General features: G+C 34.9%; 1 protein-coding gene across 3 annotated transcripts in view; it reads right to left on the reverse strand.

Moving 5' to 3' along the window:
* DOCK2 (dedicator of cytokinesis 2) overlaps positions 1–18,054 on the reverse strand; it is a 197,751-nt gene that overhangs the window by 41,366 nt on the left and 138,331 nt on the right. For all 3 annotated transcript variants that reach the window (XM_056348606.1, XM_056348605.1, XM_056348607.1), the window contains exons 30-33: positions 17,617–17,695; positions 7,161–7,261; positions 7,007–7,065; positions 3,931–4,079 (exon numbers count right to left, since the gene is read on the reverse strand). In XM_056348606.1, coding sequence (XP_056204581.1) covers positions 3,931–4,079; positions 7,007–7,065; positions 7,161–7,261; positions 17,617–17,695 — 388 coding nt within the window. The remainder of the gene's footprint in view (positions 1–3,930; positions 4,080–7,006; positions 7,066–7,160; positions 7,262–17,616; positions 17,696–18,054) is intronic.

Below are 18,054 nucleotides of genomic sequence, written 5' to 3' on the forward strand. Positions count from 1 at the left end.
CAATATTAAGCAAAAACATTCAGTCCGGTCATTTTCTAGAGCTGAAATCCGTGGACTTACTGCAGTAGGACAGAAATCTGTGAATATGGTGCAAGTCAGGCACCTGCAGAAAATCCCCCACCTCTTGAAACCTTCCTAGTACTTATTCAGCAGGTAGGGAATTGATTAGTTCTCCGAGGCAATAATTTCACAGATGCTGGATCTGAACAACAAAACCTCTTCCTAAGCATCTTTCCTGCAGTTTCTCAACAAGCTGCATAAAAGCCAGTTGCTTAAACCAAAATAAAGCAGCTGGTAGAAATATAACAAAAAGTTTTGATGTGTCTGTACCAAAATTAAGCCCTGGAAAGAGTATTTCTCCTCTAACTTAAGCAGAGTGTGTCTAATTGTCATTGGCACCAATTTGGCTTTTAAGCCACTTGCTTATCTGTCTAATAGATCCAAGAAACCTCCACATCTCTGAACATTCTTCCATACCAAACCACAAAACGTCTCTGGTTTTTCTACATGGATCTGTCTGGAACACCAAGCCATACAAACTTGGTTTCTGCTAATGGGATGACCTCACATCCTTCTAAAATCCTTATGCATAATAAAATTTCAAGAATGAAGGGTAAGAAATATGTTATGAAAAGAAATATGTAAGAAATAAAGAAATATTTAGAGCAATTGTCAGTCACATGCCAGAGGAGCTTCCTAAGAACACCTGTATTCACTTATTTAGTAACCTTTTACAGTTGTTAGCTCAGAAAGATATGAGACTCCAATAGGTTCACTAAGAATAAACATCTAGCTTCTAACTCGAGCAATAACTAGGTAAACCCAAGAACAAACCATCAGTCAGCACTATTTTCTGACATAGTCCGACAACAACCAGGAAAGAAAGCAAATTAAACCTTTCCCAGATAACTTCAGCAACTGGTGGAACCAATGAGAGATACTAAACTGAAAATACCAAACACAATTACTTATTTGAATAAAAATATAAACACAGATGAAATAATATTTCCTAAGCCAAGTTAAATCACAACATAACTTGAATCCATGTTTGTTTAAATGATGTTTCCATTTCTTCTGCACAGAGCTAATTTATTATTATTATTATTATTATTATTATTATTTAGGTTTGCTTGTTTGGGGGGTTTTTTGAAGTCCTTCTAGGTTTTGGGCTCAGATTATCAGTTATAAGAAATAGTACTAGGCTGCTTGATGATGTGTCTTGCTTTGGGAAATCTTAATAAAATGCACAACCCTACCTACCTTTCAAGAAAAGATAGATTGCCTACAGTTGGAGGATGGGATGCTTTTAACATCATGTGTCCAACACATAGGCAATAAGCACCCCTTTATACCTGAAGGAGAATGGGATATATTTACAGGAATTTCTATCCAGAGCCACTGAACCTAATTTCAATAAATTGCCTTTCCAAGATTCCTAGCTCTTTGAGCTAATGACAGACGGAGCCTTGACAACTAAAATTACTAGATATTAATTATTTCCTCCCTACATCTTCAATTAAACTTAAAATTACAAGCTTATATAACATTAATTCTGTGTGAATGGAAGTTAAATGTGCAAATGAAAAGGAAGGATTGCAAAGAAAATGCCTTAGTATGCCACACACCTCTGTATAAATTCCATTCCATTAAATGTATACATATCTAGTCCATAGCTCTTGAGATAAGCAGCAGTGGAATTTTGTTTTCTCTGGGATTAGTTGATCTCCTAGAAATAGCTAAATAAAATTCAATTCCTACTGGATAAATTCAAATATCTTCATATCCTTATTGCACACATTGTATGCATAAAGCAGGAGACAACCTCTTGAGGTGACACCACGATAATGTGTGTGCACACCCAGGATGGAGCAGTGCCACACAGCAGCCTCAGCACAGTACCACATCAGGTTAACAAAATCAGCTTTTTAGGTAAAGTTTATTAAATCATGTGGGAGGTACCAGACAAGCTCTAGATCCAGTGCCAGTAGAGACTCAACTAATAAAGATGTCTCTGTGCTTTCCCCCCTTCTCTCATTAGAGAAGATTAGATTAGAAATAAATCATTTACTTTTAAAGTTCAGCAAAATTATGGTTTAATTGAATGTCACTCTAGGCTCCTGAGTGCCTAGGGCAGTCTTGAAATAACGTTATCATTCTCAAAATTTTATACTAAAGATTTAATACCCTTTATAACACTAAATGCCAACCTGTATATGAAAATTGTCCACTTGCAAAAAGCTGGAGTTTACATGTTTGTGTATCAAATAATTTTCTCTTCATATTAATTCTTTACCCTTTCTAATTAAGATGGTAATAATTTTAAGTCACAAAACTTAATGTGCCTTTCCTTTAAAATATCTATTTTTAAAAATAAAATTGCCAAACTTACAGGTGCAAGTTTAAGAAATACATGTTAATTACTTCATCCATAGGAAAGGGGAGAACAAACCCTACAAGTCTTGACTAGTAAATGATTGCAGTTGCTGAAGTTGAACATTAGAATCCAATGAGGCTCAGCTGTTCAGTTATGAAATAGTTTTGGTGCCATCTGATAAAAAATATTTTTTTTTGCTCATGTTTAAGCTGCAATAATGAACATCTTCGCTTCCCAGCACTGAAAAAATATCACCTGAAACTTATCTATATTAGCATAATAAGTCATTTAAGGGTGACCTAAGTGTCTGGCCCCATCCAGGCTCCTAAGCTGTTGTTGTTAGTCGGCCAGTATGACTGATGAGTTTTCAGGATTTTTGGTCTGTACAGATCGGTGCATCTCTCCCAAGAGATGAAGTATAAGCCAAGAGCAAAAAAACATTTTTAAGGCAGCAAATATAGGACTATTAGGACATAGAACAGATGCACAGAAGCAAAGTGATTTTTAATCTTGGCCTTGAACCAAAAGCTTTGCACTGGGGAACACAGACCAAAATGGAAATTCCATCTGCTCATTTGTTCCACACTTTGTCGACACAGAAATGCCCCACATGATTTCAAGTATTAAACATTGCTTGGTACATGAGCAAGATATTTATATTTACTTTCCTATGAAAGTCTAAAATTATGACTTTTTGTTTGCCAGTTACCGTGACACAGATTGTTCTGAATTAATTGTTTGTGTAACTACAAAGCCTGAATCTCCAATTTAAAATTTCCTCTGAAAGGCAGCATGCAAACATAGAATAAGGTGAGCCCATGCCCAAAGAGCTTGCAGAGAATGGAAAAGTCAGCTAGGAAAGAAGCTGGCAGATACTCAGTGCCCAGGTGGCCACAGCAAGCCAGATCACATTCCCAAATGTCCTGTCCCACCATCCCCCCACCATCAACAAAAAATATTTAATACTTGTAATTTTAAAACCCTTTTCAAAATGACTGTGGAAAATGTTTTAGGAATATCAGTTCTTCACAGTGGTGTTTTTTCCCACAATAAATATTGACAAAAGTTAGAGTTTCCTAAGAAATCTGGTAATACACAATAAAATTTTCATTGCTACATCTGTCAGATATGTATTAAAAATTGGAAGTTGTGGCTTATCAGTATCTATGTCACAAGGAAGGGATATAATGAAAAATTTAGATTAGAAAGGACCCCTAGAGGTCACTGAATTCTAACTCCTATTTAACCGAGGGCTGAATAATGTCATGTCCTGCTGCTCAGAATCTTTTTCAGTAAAATTTTGAAAGTTTTGATAAAGATCCTGCAAACTCTCAGAGCCCCTGCTCCAGCACTTTATTCTTGTCTTGATGAAAGTTTTACTTAAGTCCAAGTAAATCACTAAGGAGAGCCTACATTCGCTTGCAAAAGAACTATTCCTTTGTTCTTAATATTTTGGATTTTACTTTCTTTAGGAAAAAAAGCCCACACCACACATTTACCAGAAATAAACTGAACACATGACATTTTTAATGAATTTTCAGAGTATTTTTAATTACCTTTTTGAATTCTCCTGTCCTTTGATATTCACACAGCATCATGTCAAAGAAAATTGGGATTGTGGCTTTTCGTAGTTCAACTTCTGGAATAAGAGTCATTTCCAAGATGGGGCCAACCATCCCCGGAATAAAGCAAATTTTATTCTGGCCTTAAACAGAAACACAAATCAGGTATTTGAGAGGAGAGAAAAAAAACCCCAATATTTTTAATAGGAAAACATTTAGGACTTGCAATAATTTAAAGCGGTGTTTTAAAGTATCTGTGCTGATGAAGTCTTACGACTTAGTCACTCATCTCTATTCTTTCTCAAAAACGGAAAGCATGTTAATGGATACAGTCTCATTCTAGGATGCCAGAATTCAGTGCCAGAAATAAGCATATATGCCAGCTGAGTTGACATTTTCAGTGAACATTTCAGTTTCTCAGCTTTTGACATCTTTTAAATACTGAGAGTAGAAGGCAGTAAAAACCTAAGAATGTCCCCAATTCTATCAGTAGGACAGCACCACACAACAATGTCACATGGTGTAGCCTTTCTAGCTTATGAAGGAGAAAAATGTTACTTGCTTTCAGATCTGAATAACATAAAATAATGCAACCAATACAACAAACCAACCAAAGCATCAAACATTGGAAGCAATAATAGAAACACTAGCTATTACAACTCAACTCCTAAACCCACACAAAATTATCTTGTAGCACAACTGTTCCATCAGCTGCCAGCGAAAATCCAAATCTGCATAAACAACCAGATCCAAGATGTTCTTCAAATGTTGCTTGTTTCTTGGGGAAGAAAAACATTTGCTATGTGGAGCAGACCACCAGCAAAATCCAATGATCTGTGTAAGAACGTCAATACTGCCCAAAGCTTTTAAGGAGATAAAAAAATATTCTCATAAGTAGGTATGACCACACTTGTTCTGTAATTAAAAAGGATTTTGATTTTCCTTTTATATGGGTGCCATACTAACTCTAAGCATAACTGAACTGACTTCAACAGTTTTATGCAACATTATTTTTTCTTCCACTCATGTTGTTTAAAATCTTTATTAATCCTAGTTAAATCAGTAATGTCAATAAGATTGAAAAGAATCTTACGACTGAGTAACTTCCAATACTTATATGTATTAGGCCTTAGAGGTCTGTAATTTTTGAAAACCATAGAAATTCATGTGTTATGTAGCTATCCATTCACCTCTATAAATCTTGACTTTCCCAAGCAATCCTCTAGTATGAGTAGAAAGAAGAAACTTACAGCTAAATGATAGCAACACTTATTGCTCGACTGAGAGACTAACATTACAGTTATAACCAAAAGACCTTAACACACAACTTTAAATACATAAATAAAAATATTTTTTAAATTAAAAAAATTATAAAGCTTTTTGAAGATTATACTGCCATCAGCAACTGTTATTTCCATGTCAGAAATCATGAGTAACATTTCCTCAAACCTTACAATGACTGAAAAGGACAAAGGAAGATACTCTGCCCTAGAGAACATGGCAATTTTATTTAGAATTTGAAAGGCACTACAGAGGTCACGGTATGAGATTCTTTGACATGCATTTGCCTGTTTCAATCTTGTATGTTTATCCATCAAAAGTGGTTTATACTTCAGATGTCCTACTGCTTTTCAGCAGGCAGATTCCTTTTTATTAAAGCTACAGAGGGAGTCTGAAAATTATAGAAAATAAATGGAAGGGGCATTATTTATTAAGAATTATTGCACATTAGTTTGAAAAAATTCTGTCTCACTTTTTCCATTTGGTATGTAAGAATATTATTTAAATAAAGTAATAATGCATGTGGATATCAGAAAACAATATTTTGGTCTTCAACATTATGCTAGACAAAACTGTTAAAGGTCCTTACAGTTTTAAAAAGCCATTGTGTTTACTGTCTTTGACATGGACTCTCAGATTCAGCCTGAGTAGGATGCAAACAGGAAAGCTCAAATACACAGATCTCTTGTACTTTGTAGTAAAATGAAAACTTGAACTTTTATTTTAAGAAACAGATGTTAATGGTTCTAGGATCAAAAGCTAAATTGAAAAATTTTAATTCCAGATTTACACCTAGCAGTATTAAAAAGGACAACAATGGTGTTAAATTAGAAAGTGAATGACCATGCTGAAAACATGTTTGAGAGCTCACCATTTCATCAGCAAAAGTATCAAAACCTTTAAAATCCTGACTGCATCTTTTTGATACACCAGAGTATACTGATGCATAATTTTTTTTCTACAAAAAAATAGTAAAAGAAAAAATCTAAGAAAAGAAAGATTGAAAGGGGTATATATGACAAGAAGGAGTATGTACAACGTGATGGAAACATCTGAAATCTCCAGGCAAGCACTGATACACTGGCACACCTAAAAACTAGCAAGTTTAATAGAGATCATAAAGAAATTTCACACATCCTAATATAAGAACTGAAAAAAAAATTCCAGGGTAAAACAAATAGTCTAAATAAGTTTGGATAATAAGAAACCATCCCTTTCAGTGCGTTTTGAAAATCATAGCTGGCTTCTTTGTTTAATAATATAGGGTAATATTATGCCTCTCCATAGCTTAGTTTACCTCGCAACATTGCTGAGTCAGAGGTTCACACACTGCAAAACTTACTTGACCGAGGCAGGGTGAGAGGAAAGGTAATTAGTAAAATGTAAACACACTAAGGGGAGAGTCAGGGAATTCCTCTTGCCTCTGCAGCAGGCATTGACACCCCATGAGGGATGGAAATGTCCCTGTTTGGAGACAGTTTCTTAGCAATAGATGTGGTATATTAGGGAGATGGGGAGGTTCGCTGCACTACATTGTATTTATGAATAAACCAGCAAATTACGTGGAAGAAGAAAGCATACAGCGCACCATGCACATTAATTCTGTACGTTGATTTCTATACAGAATAAGCTATATGCTTGTTCCATGCTCGAAGCTGAAGAGCTGTCCTTCAGTGTTAACACTGACACCATCCCACTGGACATTCCATTCCAGTATAAATTTCTGAATTTTTTTTTCAATGAAACAAGCAGTGGATTCAGTTGCAATTAAGCTCCTTTGCCTACTCACCAAGTTTGTACCACATGTCACGGATAGCAAAGCCAATTAAACGTCTCATATCTCCATATCTAGGAAAAAATATAGAAGGTATTGTTATCATTATCTTTATCACCATTTTACTACACAATAAGAGACATAAGCTGAAGTACACATTTTTGCTTACTTGTTCTGGATTTTGTTGTATTTTGCATGGGAAAAGTTTTCTAGCTGTAGTGAATCTTGGGTAATAAAAGCCACAGCCAAATGAAAATAGTTGTTCCAAAGCTGTAAATCGAATATAAGGAAATTATAATACTTTTGAGAAAAGCAGGAATAATATTAAGCTACGCATAATGCTGAATAATTTACAAAACCAAATGATGCAAGCAGTATAAGATTTTTGTATTATGCAAAGATGTACATCATTAGTATTATGCAATTAGCAGAAAAGACAGATGAATTTTAATAACCACCACTACACACTTGCTCTTAATAGCACAGCAACTGAATAAATATTGCTAAAAAAAGATTCATATGAAATTCATAGCTAACAACATTAAACCATGAACCATAGCAGGACTAGTGAAATACATTACATGCCAGTGAATCTTAACAACCTGGAGCTAAAGGCACCCAGTGTAATTACACTGTATTTGAGAACTACTTCAAAAGGTATCTACTGTCACTTCTTTGGATTCTAATTCAATCACGATTTGTGTGAAATTCCAATATATGTTGTTAAGAGCTGTCTACATGAAACAAGGGCAAAATACATCCCTAAATAACTACTAATAGTACTGAGTCATGTACTTGAACTAGAAGAAAAACCCATGTATTTCCAGTGCACAGCTCGCTCTTTCTGAAAGCGAATTACTTGTTCTCCAGACAACCAAAATGAAGTACTTCTCTCACATGCTAGAGATGGAAAGGGAAAAAAGAAACCACTACAAAACACAAATTCAAGGAAGTAAACACTATTCTCAGAAGCTTCTAAGCAGTCAGCAATAGCTTTAGACATTTCTTTCAAAAATATAGCTGCATCTAAAAATATGCATGGGGTAACAATGGGACAGTAGAAAGGCAATGGTAAATGTATTCAGGATGGAAAGAAACCATATAGCATCATTACAGAGCTCTTAATTTTTATGTTGAAATACAACCCTAGATTGGGAACCCACACCAAACAGCCTGGAAATAGTGTTTCATCAAAAACTTAACCGACCTCTGGCCTTTATAACCTGGAAGCCCCTCTTGTGCACAAATAACCAGGAAAATAGAGAGTAACACACAGAGACACACACAAAACCCCAGATATTTCCCAGACAACATAAAGTTCTCAAACATCCTCTATATGAATTTAATTTATCCCACCCTTCAAGGCCCAGCTAAAGCTCTCCTTAGCAGGCTTGCTTATTTAAAAGCCCTTAGGAGGGCTGTTTCTGTCTCCAAGTATTTACAGTCCAGGGAGCATAGTTAACCCTGGTGCAGACACACAGATTCCAGTAGCATTTCATTGGAGACAGTTATTAATGTTACATATTACACCATTCAAAGATGCTCTGAGTTCACCCAAACGAATCACAGCCTTATTAAAACCTACATTTTCATATGAGCACTAGTAGGGCAGCACCTTTTTCCCCCTTAATGCAAACATTTAAATTATGTTCATATCTAATTTTTGACAGTATACTAGTAGTAAATACTAATTCCGAGCCTTTTCCCCAGGATAAATGATATTTATGCCCTGAAAGGTCTTATCAATGATTTTAAAAGATTAATTTTACCAATTTAGAGCTTTCAGTCCCTTGAGAAGCTGTATATATTGGTGTGAAGGGAAGATACTTTGCATATGTCAATTACACCAGCAAAATGGATAATTTCTCAAATCATTCTAGCTTATGGGGAGAAAAATGAAGCCTTATTACATCAGTTAACTATCTATTTATTCATTTAATAGCTCCAAGTTCAATGCCACCTTTGTCAGAGTCACACTCTAAGGACTCAATATCCTTATTTATAAAGTAAGTTGCCTTTCATCCTCAGACTACCCTATGACGGCTGAAAAAAATACGATACTTTGCATTTCAATAGCAGATCCAAATTAAAGACTCACAAGCTTTTAAGTACCAAAACTAACTTTAAAACCCTGTGAGGCAAAGTAGTCTCTCAATAGTGAAAAATGGCAGAAGCTGATACAAAAAGATATTAAAAATGCAAAAAAACCCCACCAAAAAACACTTCTGAGGCCTCGTTTGTTTTCTCTTAAGCCCACAATAACATTTACAGAAGCTTTGCATCTGAACATCCAGTTACCTAGCATGTGGCAGGGCCGAAGCACCACAGCAACAGGAGAGGACCAGAACCCTGATGCTCCAATTTGTGCGATACTTAGTGGCTTTGCTGCTTGTTGACATGAACTCCAGTGCTGAGTAGTCAGCTAGGCACAGAGCACTGGAAGAGTGCGCTGGAGCTGCGGTGACTCCTCTCTGTAATGAGTTATCAGTGATTCATCGCAAACTCCTACTGAGATGCAGCATCTGACAGCAGCAGCACAGGCTGGCCTGGCGTGTGGTAACCCTCCCAAACACAGCGACTCAGCTGGCTGAGCGTGGTGCTCAGCACGCATCGTGAGGAGATCTGTGAACACCCCTCTGTGTAAGGCTACGGTAACTTCAAGAAGAGGATCTCTCAACTCCTTTCTTTTTTTCTTCTTTTTCTTTCTTTTTATTTTTTTTTCCTTTTTTCCTTTTTCTCTTCTTTATTTTTCCTTCTTTTTTTTCTTTTTTTTTCTTAACTTTTTTTCTTTTTTTCCCTCCAGAAACAAATGGTGGCTTCCGCCTAGAAAATGTTACAGCCACCATATTAGAAAATGTGGAATTAATGTAGTAAGAAATTTCAAGCCATCTCACAAAGAGGAGATCTGGATGATTGTCCAGAATAACTACCAGAAGTAAACACTGTTGCCTTCTCCCTCGTACACACCACCTCTGAAGCCAATGCCTGTTTTGCACCATTGCCCACCTTTCAGCTAGTGTTTTCTCTACTGACATCTTTGCTCAATTCTCTTTGATAATGTAGGAAAAACATGAAGTCTTTGGAAGACTTTTGAATTTCTGACAAATTACTGCAGATATTAAATGTACCCTAGCATTTCATAAAACAGACAAGATGACAGTTCTGTTGAATTTTTTTCTTTTGATATTATGGTGAAAGCAAGCTCAGCCCCTTGAAACCAGCAGACATAATACATTTCAGATACTGGGTTCATTACTCTGATTTTGTCAAAAAAATGGCACTTACAAACTTTCTGCATATATGCATAATTGCAGACTACATGTAGCTACCACAGCTATTGAGCTAGGTTAGCTAGAAAAAACATTTTTGAACCTTTGAATAACATCTATAAAAAAAATGATCCATTGACTTCTAGGATATATGACGTTCTCCATGTGTGACTTTTAATTCAGTAATGTTCTCTTTCACATATTGGAATGCATTTCTTCATCACTTAAAACTAAATAATTTAAAAGAAACATATTTTTTAAGTATTTTTGTGAGCCTTTTGAGAACAAATAATTTTAAACAAATTAGTAGCAACTTGTGGTTTAAATTCATTAACTGGATCAACCACAGATATTGAAATTCAGTCACTAAGATAGCACACATGGCTGCATCATGCAGTCTTAAAATTCCAAATTCATGAAATTATTCTGGATTTTCTGTTAGAATATCACACTAGAAAAATACAAATTACTAAACAGAATCATAAGCGGAATGTGAAGGCTAAAATTCGGAATAACTCACAAACGGATAAACATTAAAAATTAAGTAAAGCAAGCATTGCATTCTGTTTAAGTGGAGTCTTAACAAATACAATTTTCAGAGTTACAACTCATTCATAAATTCTGGAAGTTATAAGCACAATATTTAGGGCTTATTCCTGTGGTATGAAGCCTGGTTCATGACAGGTGTAGTGTTTCCTTTGGGGTGGAAGACAGAGTATTAAGCATCTCAAAGTAAAAAATTATGAAAATCATTTGGGACCGCTACCAAAATATCTTTGCATGGTTATTTACTTCAAAAGGACAGAACAAAGGTAAACAATTTTCAGGTTAATGAAAAGAAGTTTACAGAAGCTTTGAAGAAACACAGCACATTATATAAACCAACAAAAGTTTGGTTTATATGTTTTTAGCTTGTAAGTATTTTCATGCCATAATCCTATTCCCTCCTTGGTTTTGTCATATGCTTCTTGCTTAATGATGCAATGATTAAGAACAATACTTGCAAATACTTCTACTCCAGACACCTACCATTCCTTCTTGGAAAACATCCCAAACCTCTAAAATAAGACGCTTCCCAAGTCCAGTGAAAATTAGTTTCATGTATGCAAAATTTTCTAGAATTTATGTCGTCTGTTTTTTTTTTCATTCTGAGCAAGGAGTTCAAAGTCCAAAGAAATTTGCAGATGAACATCAAAAAAGTCAATTACTTACCATAGGTTACTCTAGGAAGACCCAGGTACATGTTGGTAGAAGGATCGAAGACAAACTTTAAATTCTGAAGTTTGATAATTTTGAAATGCACAATACAATATACAACATATAAAAATATGACAATTCTAATATTGCTAGTACAGTTAATACAGGTGGCACTAAATATGAACTTTTATCAATGATCTCCTGGGGTTTTCTAGAATCTCTATCATTATCATATATATATATATATCTTTGCCCAATGTATTGCACATTTTCCCCTGTACATTTATAAAGCAGTGAAGCTTTTCATCTTGGGATTTCTAACCGAAGATTTAAAAATAAAAAATAAGTTGCACAATTCTATTTGTGATGCTAAAATACATCTAATTCCTGCTGAATTATTAATGGTGCATAGTGCATGCAAGAAAGATAGGAAAAACATGAAAAAATAAGCTTTTTTTTTTTTTTTAAATCAGACTGACTGCAGTTGCATGCAGTCACTGAATGGAAATACTTACTACACAGAGCAAGACTTCTAAAACAGAACCTCATGGAGCCATGAGCTGACAGTGACAACAGAGAAAAGTAACATCTAGCTAATGACATCAGCTGCTAACAGAAGCAAAATATGCCATACGAGGTCTGCATATATTCTATAAAGGTAACATGCACATTGGAAAATTTAACTGAAATTTTGAAGTGAACCATTAAACACCGTTATCTTCATTCTTCTGCTGATGGAAGACTGGCTTATGGTGCATTCAAACAAAATAGAGGAAAAAAATGATGACTTGCAAGTTTAAACAGGATTTCTGCTGGTGAAAAAAACCCACCAATAAATAACAATAAAAACCAAGAACCAACAAACCCAAAGGCCAAAACCTTCTCTCCTAGCTCTGCATTCATAGAAGTGAGGAAACCATTGACAGTTAAGACATGTCTGGTAAATAAAATGTCAATTAATTATTGCATTTCTATATAACAACCAAAAAATATTAATTCACAGTTGAACGTAATTTTTATTTCATACCTAGATCTCTATATCCACATGTGCAAATAATATTTGGCTTAAAAAATGCACTACTGTCCAATACTTGCTTCCTTAAAAATTCTTGTGAATCAAATGGCAAATCAAATAGCTGGACATTCTTCAGCATAAAATAGAAATGGGTGTACAAAAAACAATATTTATTTTTGGGGGGGTGGGGTTAAAGGTATTTAGACTGCTTATGGAAAGTCACGTTATTCCTTCATTATTCACTTTTATTTATCACCCTGAGGGCTATCTTTGAGGTATGCATATAACATTTTGTCTTGAAACACAGAAGTTTTCAGTCAAAATAAAGTAACATTTTTTGATTGAATGAGATGGTACAATTACCACAAAAGGTAAAAGAGAAGTGTACTGAAAAGTCCCAGAATTGTCCTATTTACCACAGATGAAATATACTTCTCAGGCATTTATTGAGGATAACATGAATGTATATATTGTATGAACCACACAGTTTTTGTTATAATTAATCCCAAGAAACCAAGGTGACTTTCGGGGAATATTTTTTTCCAAAATATATTTTGCAGCTTTTAATGGGGTTTTGTTGTTGTTGTTGTTTTTTAAGTCTGCAGAAGAACCCATCTCAACTCATACATCCTAAATCCAGAATTTACACGTTACGGTGTGTCTGTTCTACCATGCTGCAAAAGCGCAGCTGCAAAGCAGTTATCTGGATGGGTTGTCTGATCCCCATATTTGAAATTGGCAATGACAATATTGTATTTGAAATATGGCAATGACAATCTGGAATTTAAAGAAGTGTTCTCTGCATAAACGGACTCAGTGAACCAAACTTACTACATACTAAGGCAGAAAATTTAACACATCACTGCTGTGCTGTGCATAGTTTTGGTGTTTGAAGTATATAACAGCTCCATCACTGAACCTATGGCTTGAACTTTATGCATAGCTTTAAAGATTGTAACAACTGTTCATCAGATATTCCACATCCTTTCACAGGTCTTTAAATGATACCACTTCTTTCCTTTCTGCCTGAATCACATAATGAGTGCAAGGGAAAAGAACAAAACAAAAACAAAGTCCAGGAACCTTTTTTCCTCCATTTAACAAGTCTCAACAGAGTCACAAAAAATGCCTTCATTGTTTTTGTCTAGGTTTAAAATACCCTTTTTTAGCTCCTTAATTACTTCATAGTCTACTTGTTTTGTTTCATTAGTTTGCTATATTTTATCATGTAATCACTCACTCTAGTGAAAAAATCCTTCGATTTACTTCACTGCTTTAAATTGCCTTTTTTATTATTATTTTTAAATTAAGATATTTCTTCAACTATTTGTTAATAATCAGATTTGAAAACACCATCCTACATACAGTATGAATTGTTCACTTGTTTACAAAGAACTTAAAGATGTAACTTTTTTTTTTTTAATCACTGATATGTAGCTCTATTTTCCCCATACCAATATATTCTATTTCTATAGCTTAAATCAGGAATATTAAAATAGTTGCCTCTGGTTTAGCTTCCCAAGTCTTGAGACATTGTTTTTGCTGCATATGCTCAGTAACGATCTGAACTTTACTCATCCTTTTTTCTTTGAAACCAGAAATCAACAGTGCACATCCTCCTAAGTGGAGACAAGATTGCCTGAAGGCTCTGCATACTAAATCACCGGCCCTTGAATAAACATTTCTTATTTTGGGCTGGATTTTTGTGTGGATTTTTTTGAGTGAAAATCCATTTATTTCACAGAAACTTTATATGCAATAATTTACTGAAGTCTTTAGGTCTGTAGTAGTCACTTATAAAACACAGACATACAACATCTTTCCAAAGTCAGATTAAATTTAGATGCACAGCTGCTATTCCTTATACCAGGTGAAACAGCTGGACATTATTTGTAAAACCCATTGGACGAGCTCACCAAAATCTCTGGCAGGCTCAGCAATAGCAGAAGCACATTTCAAGATCCCATTTTTCTGGAGTTCGGAAAAAGAGCTGAGGTGAAGTTACACTCCACAGTACATGGTTGCCTCAGTTCTGATTTTCAGAAGCATACCCCAGCCTTGCTGTAATCAGTATCTGGCCCACTGGTTATAGTCACAAGGGAACCTACTGGTGCTGCGTACCCAGCCTCTCCGGTGGCACTCGGGGACCTGACCAAAACACACCGAGGCTCGGAGTGCCAGGTGGGCTGCCCTGGCTCCATCTGGCCACAGGATTATCAGGTTTAGCTCTGCACAACACTCAAAGTTATGCTACTTCGAAATTGCCTCCTGGATCAAAATAGCAAAGGCAAGATTTTTGTTCCAATTCCTGATATTTCTATATGCATACAAATCAAAATAGAAATATAGCTACACAGTAGCTATAAAGTGAACTATTTCATAAACAGAAGGTTTGCATTCACTTTGAGTTAACCACTGCTTGCGTTTGCTTACAGCCAAGATATATTCATATTAAAAAATATATATACCATGTCTCTCTCTCTCGTTATTTGCTTATTTTCTAATTACGCAGAAAAAATTTCTTGGACTACAGAAAATATTTCAGTACTCGTGCTATTAGAGAACAATCCAAATAAGTGCAATCCACACGAAAAATTACACCACCCAAACCAAACTTTCCTCAGCCAGAAAGGACATAACAAAGAAAAGTGGATTTATACTGCAGAGTAGAAAGACTTCAGCTATGACTTGAAAAGAAATTAGAAAAATTAGTTGAGCCTATTCTTTCTTCTACTCCCCATTTCCACTCTTTGTTCCTGTCCATTATGCCTCAATATGGAGCATTTAGGAAATTTTTGTAACTTTAAGGATAATATGGTCTGTTTAGGAAAGACCCAGACTGTTCTTACCATAAAAGGTTTTACAATACTTAGGCAAAATTCTTGGTAGAAATTATTTGGATAAAGTTGATCCTCAGAAAATGAAGTAAGTGCACTGAAGGACCTTTCAAGTTTCTCATTTCATTAATAACATTTGCAGTTTTAAGTACCTCTCTATATTCAAGTTTTCACAGTCTGAATAGTGTCAAGACACCGATTTATGGATTTTTTTCAAAAAATGTAAATATGAAAAAACCAGTAAAAGAACCATTAGAACATTAAAATATTCACGTATCCATGATCTGAATATGTACAGATAATAATAGGAAACAAAATTTTAATTTTTAATTAAGAAAATTAGGTAATATGCTTTGCATTATTCAGACCTTCAGTCCCATAGCAGCTTTTTAAATAGCTATATTTAGGGTACTGTTAGAAGGTTTTCAGAGCTTTTATTCATTGAAGTAAGGTATCTCCCTGACTTGTACTTTTAAGGCTCTTGTGAAAACTACAAGGGTACTGCAATTCCTTAGAGGGCACAACTTATTTACTATAACATTGTTTAGCTTACTCAGAGCCTCCAGGTATTTGACAAGTCATGAACGAAAGACCAAGCATTAACAAATTCTCTTGAACTACAAGGTTCAGTGCTGAACTGTAACATCCCTGGTTAGCTGGTAACATTCTGGAATGCACAGAACTGTTAGAGGAAACTGAATCTGAAAAAAGTTCCAGGTTTCGACTGCTGCTTTAACGTTTGAAAGAGGCAGTACAGACCCTAATAAAATTGTGGCAGATACAGTCTTCACAGTAGCCTGCATGGGTTTGGTAACCTACACATACTGATGTCCACCAGACATATTTTATTGGCTTTTAAAAACTACTGAGACATTTTGCAGTAAAAATGACCAAGTATTATAGAAACGATAGGCTACAAATTGGTTGTTAATAAATTGATGTAGCCTAAGAGAGGTTATATCATATGTCAAAGATTTGTGAATTTCCAGCAGAGGTATTGACTAAAACCAAGTTTTAAGTTTGTCAGAAGAAACATCTTTCCCTACAATTCAAAATTCTTAACATTATACATATACACATCTGTAAAGTCACACTTTTTGAAGGTACACAATTTTTAATTAAAAATGAGAAAAAATGTCTAAGTTTCATAACTGGAGGCCACTGTAACTGAATATAAATTGCAAGTTTTACCTTTCTTTTTGCTATCGTCTTTCAAACTCATCCTGTATAACCACTGAAATGACTGCTCTGCAGCTATCTGTGACCAAGGCATGTTATGCAAAGGACCAAGAGACCGATACCTAAACAGTTTTTAGCATAGTAAGCCTAAATATTCACATGCAGGAAAGTAGAATCACTTAAAACAGATCACAAGTTGCAAGATTAACTGTAAAATATAAACCCCAAGAAATGAAGAAGGCAGAATTCTGAACTTTCTCTGAACTTCATGGCTAGTTAGAAAGTTATGATCTAATGAACAGATTAGAACTTCATAATCAGGAAGCATTTTTCAAACTAAAAACATTTACTCTTAATCACAGTTAATATAAGCGAAATAAAGTAATTTTTCATATTGTACTTTGCTAGTGTGTTTTCTGCCTATAGCACACACCATAACCAAGCCGCCTTTAGTGACAAATCCTGATTCTAAAACTGCATTTGTTTTAATAACAGTTTAATGAACATGAAAACTACAGACGTTTTCATCTGAAGCAAGCCAAACATATGGTAAAATTAATGACAAAATAGTTATGAAGAATGATATTGAGCAAACCAAAGAAAAAACAACCCTAATATAAAATTATTTCAGAAATAACTACAAAAATAAAAATTAAAAAAAAAAAATTAAAAAAAAAGAGGGAAAACCACACACACACAAGGGGGAAAATAAATAAAGATAGACCTGCCAGGGAAGACTACAAGTTAAAAATAAATACTAAGTGCTAAATACTCTAGGAATCCAAGTTAATCTCTTTCTGTCCTACATACACAGCAGTGACATTGTAAAGGCTACGTGCATTACGTCAGAGATTGCCTTTCTGAATACACTTGGCTGGCTAAGAAATAAAAAAGAGCTTTCTGCTTGCCAGTTCTGAGAGAATCACGGTACAAAATACTCCATTTGGGTGCCTTATCATAAATAATCAAAGTATGATTTTTATGTCATATCAAAGATGACCTAATCCTGCCACGCTCAAATCAACAGTCATTTTGATACTGATAAAGTACCAGAAGGGGCTGTGACAGACCAGAACAACCACACCTGCATGGACTACCTCAACTTAGCTAAAAGGCCTAAATACTTACTTGGACTTCAAAATTCATATTCTCCAGAAATTTCTGGTTCATTGTCTCTGCAAATTTGTTGATGGCTCTTAAGAACACCCTAGAAAAGAAAAACAATGATAAAGCAATGATACAGATAGATTAATGTAATCTCTGGAAATCTGTTCCAACCACATATCTTATCAATGGAAACATATTTAAACACTGAACATGCTAGAAGCAGCAACGTTCACATACATGACCACAGCAGAGGACATTCTGTGCAATGGCATGTTATTTATGGTCTGTTATACATAAAAAAAAAAAGTTTAAGCACACAATTGTCAAAAAGTTTCTTGATCTCCGTTGAAAATTTCAGACATAATTTCTTTTCTTCTGCTACATGCCGCATTGCATTCTGGAGAAAACAGACAGCAATTCTTTCAAACACAATTTTACCTTCTATTTGACAAAACCGAA

Source organism: Falco biarmicus, chromosome 8 (genome assembly GCF_023638135.1).
Source record: "Falco biarmicus isolate bFalBia1 chromosome 8, bFalBia1.pri, whole genome shotgun sequence".
Taxonomy (NCBI): domain Eukaryota; kingdom Metazoa; phylum Chordata; class Aves; order Falconiformes; family Falconidae; genus Falco; species Falco biarmicus.